Raw genomic sequence first — 2,189 nt, 5'->3', positions numbered from 1 at the left:
CAACACACTATGTTAATGACTAACTTGCTCTATTCCTTTATTAAATATTCTTTACAATAATTAACCCAGGAAAACAATGTATGATAACCCAAATGGAGTCAATGATTGCTCAAAAATGTTTGCAAGTTTCTATCTTCCTTTTTGGTTCTTTATATTCAGATTTAGCAACTAACAGTGTCTTAGAATACTCTACAATGCCTGATCATTTGATGTAAAAATTTCCAAATTAATCTTTATACCAAAGATTATGTATTATTTATTTTTGTTATTATCACTTCCTCTTGACAAAGTACACATCACTGATTCAAAAAGAAAATTCAATTACTACATAACATGCTAAAACAAAGTAGTTACGTAATTGGAAAACATATTATTTTTAAAAATAAGTAGGATATTCTTGTCAATATTAGTGATTATGTTATGAAGGAAGGAGAAATTCCAAAACAGCTCACAAAACATTGCTTATACACTATATTAACAGAAAAGTCGTGCTCAGCAGCAAGCCATTAAATAAATACAGACCAATTTTGTGAAACAGAATGTTATTTGAGGTAGTGGGAAGGATTATTGTGAAAAATGTTTCTCTAACATCCAGGACATCTCCAATATCTGAGACATTCAAGATGAACAATGTTCCAGGTACCTCACCAGAAAACAGTTACAGTAAGATATTTATGATGTTTAATGGAATAACTTTCATTAATGGGCACAAGGAGTATGAAAGAAATAGCCACAAAATCAATGGAGGAAAAAAAACAATAATCAAAGAATAGGATTTTTCTTCTCCAGAAGTTTTTTTAAAGCTTCTTTGACATCTTTGTTTCTCAGGGAGTAAATCAAAGGATTCAGCATGGGAGTGACTAGGGTGTAACACAACGAGGCCACTTTACTCAGCTCAGGAAACCTGTCAGGAGTGAGATACATAAAAAACACAGCACCGTACAGCACACTCACGACTCCCAGGTGTGAGCTGCAAGTGGAGAATGCTTTCTTACGTCCCTCAGAAGAGCGTATCTTGAGAACTGTGGACACAATATACAAGTAAGAAATAATAATAACTATGATGGTAGGCAAGATGATGATGCTGGATAAGGAAAAGGAAATGATTCTAGAGATGAAGAGGTCAGAACAAGATATCCTCTGAAGTGGGCGAGTGTCACAGTAAAAGTGGTCTATGGCCCGAGAACCACAAAAGGACAGAGTAAATGTCATACTGGTCTGAAGAACTGAGCGGATGCAGCCACATAAATAGGAACCAGCCACCAACTGAGTGCAGAGACGTGCTGACATCTGGACAGAGTAGAGGAGTGGGTTGCAGATGGCAATGAAGCGATCATAGGCCATGGCTGCCAGGAGAAATCCCTCCGCCACGATGAAGAGGGCAAAGAGAAAGAGCTGGGCCACACAACCTGCAAAGGAGATTGACTTGCTCTCAGACCAGAAGTTGATCATGGCCTTGGGTGCAATAACAGATGAATAGAAGAGATCAATGAAGGACAGGTTGCCCAGGAAGAAATACATCGGTGTGTTTAGCCAAGGATCAGTCATAATAATGGTCATCATCCCAACATTCCCTAGAAGGATCATGGCATACACAAGCAGAAAGATCAGGAAGAGGAGAATGTGGAACTCAGGGTGGACCCTGAAGCCTACAAGGATGAAGTCAGTCACTTCTGAGTGATTGTCTGGTCCCCTGTCACCCATGGCAGAAACCTGCTGAGAGGCACAGGGAGAAATAAACAAATGATTCTGGGCTTTGAACATAGCCCTTTGACCATTGCAGAATTAGGATTACAAAGCCATTGTATAATCATTATTCTTGTTAACTTTATAAAATTAATGTGACTTCACTTCAAGCCATTGAAACTGAGGATGAATCAAAATGTTAGTTTTATGTCCTTTCTGCAACGGTGGATTAGATGTTTTCCCTTGAATCTAATACAGTTTCCTTCCACCCAAGTGCCTTTCACATTTGCAAGTATCACTTCTGTGTATGTTTCTGACTCATGATTTGTGCAATAAATTCATTGTCATGAAAAGGTGACTGGAAAGAGACCACAAATAATTTAACACATGACATTTGGGAAGGAATTACAGTGTCTGCATTTGGATATATTAGGGGATTTAGTAGCCTCCTTCAGGAAACCCTATCTTTGAGAACTTAACTTATATTACATGTAAACAGATCT

General features: G+C 37.9%; 1 protein-coding gene across 1 annotated transcript; it reads right to left on the bottom strand.

Annotated features, from left to right (window-relative positions):
• Positions 1–762: 762 nt before the first annotated feature.
• Positions 763–1,740, bottom strand: LOC132660322 (olfactory receptor 9K2). The gene has a single exon (XM_060604341.3). The coding sequence runs from the start codon at positions 1,702–1,704 to the stop codon at positions 763–765; it is 942 nt and encodes a 313-aa protein (XP_060460324.3). The 5' UTR covers positions 1,705–1,740.
• Between the last annotated feature and the right edge of the window lie 449 nt (positions 1,741–2,189).

The sequence above is a fragment of the Panthera onca genome, chromosome B4, assembly GCF_046562875.1.
Source record: "Panthera onca isolate mPanOnc1 chromosome B4, mPanOnc1 haplotype 2, whole genome shotgun sequence".
NCBI classification, from domain to species: domain Eukaryota; kingdom Metazoa; phylum Chordata; class Mammalia; order Carnivora; family Felidae; genus Panthera; species Panthera onca.
This window is presented reverse-complemented; position numbering and strand designations above follow the sequence as displayed.

What these genes read in the sequence shown, in the direction of transcription:
- LOC132660322 (XM_060604341.3), bottom strand. Translation starts at nt 1,704, where the DNA reads ATGGGTGACAGGGGACCAGACAATCACTCAGAAGTGACTGACTTCATC.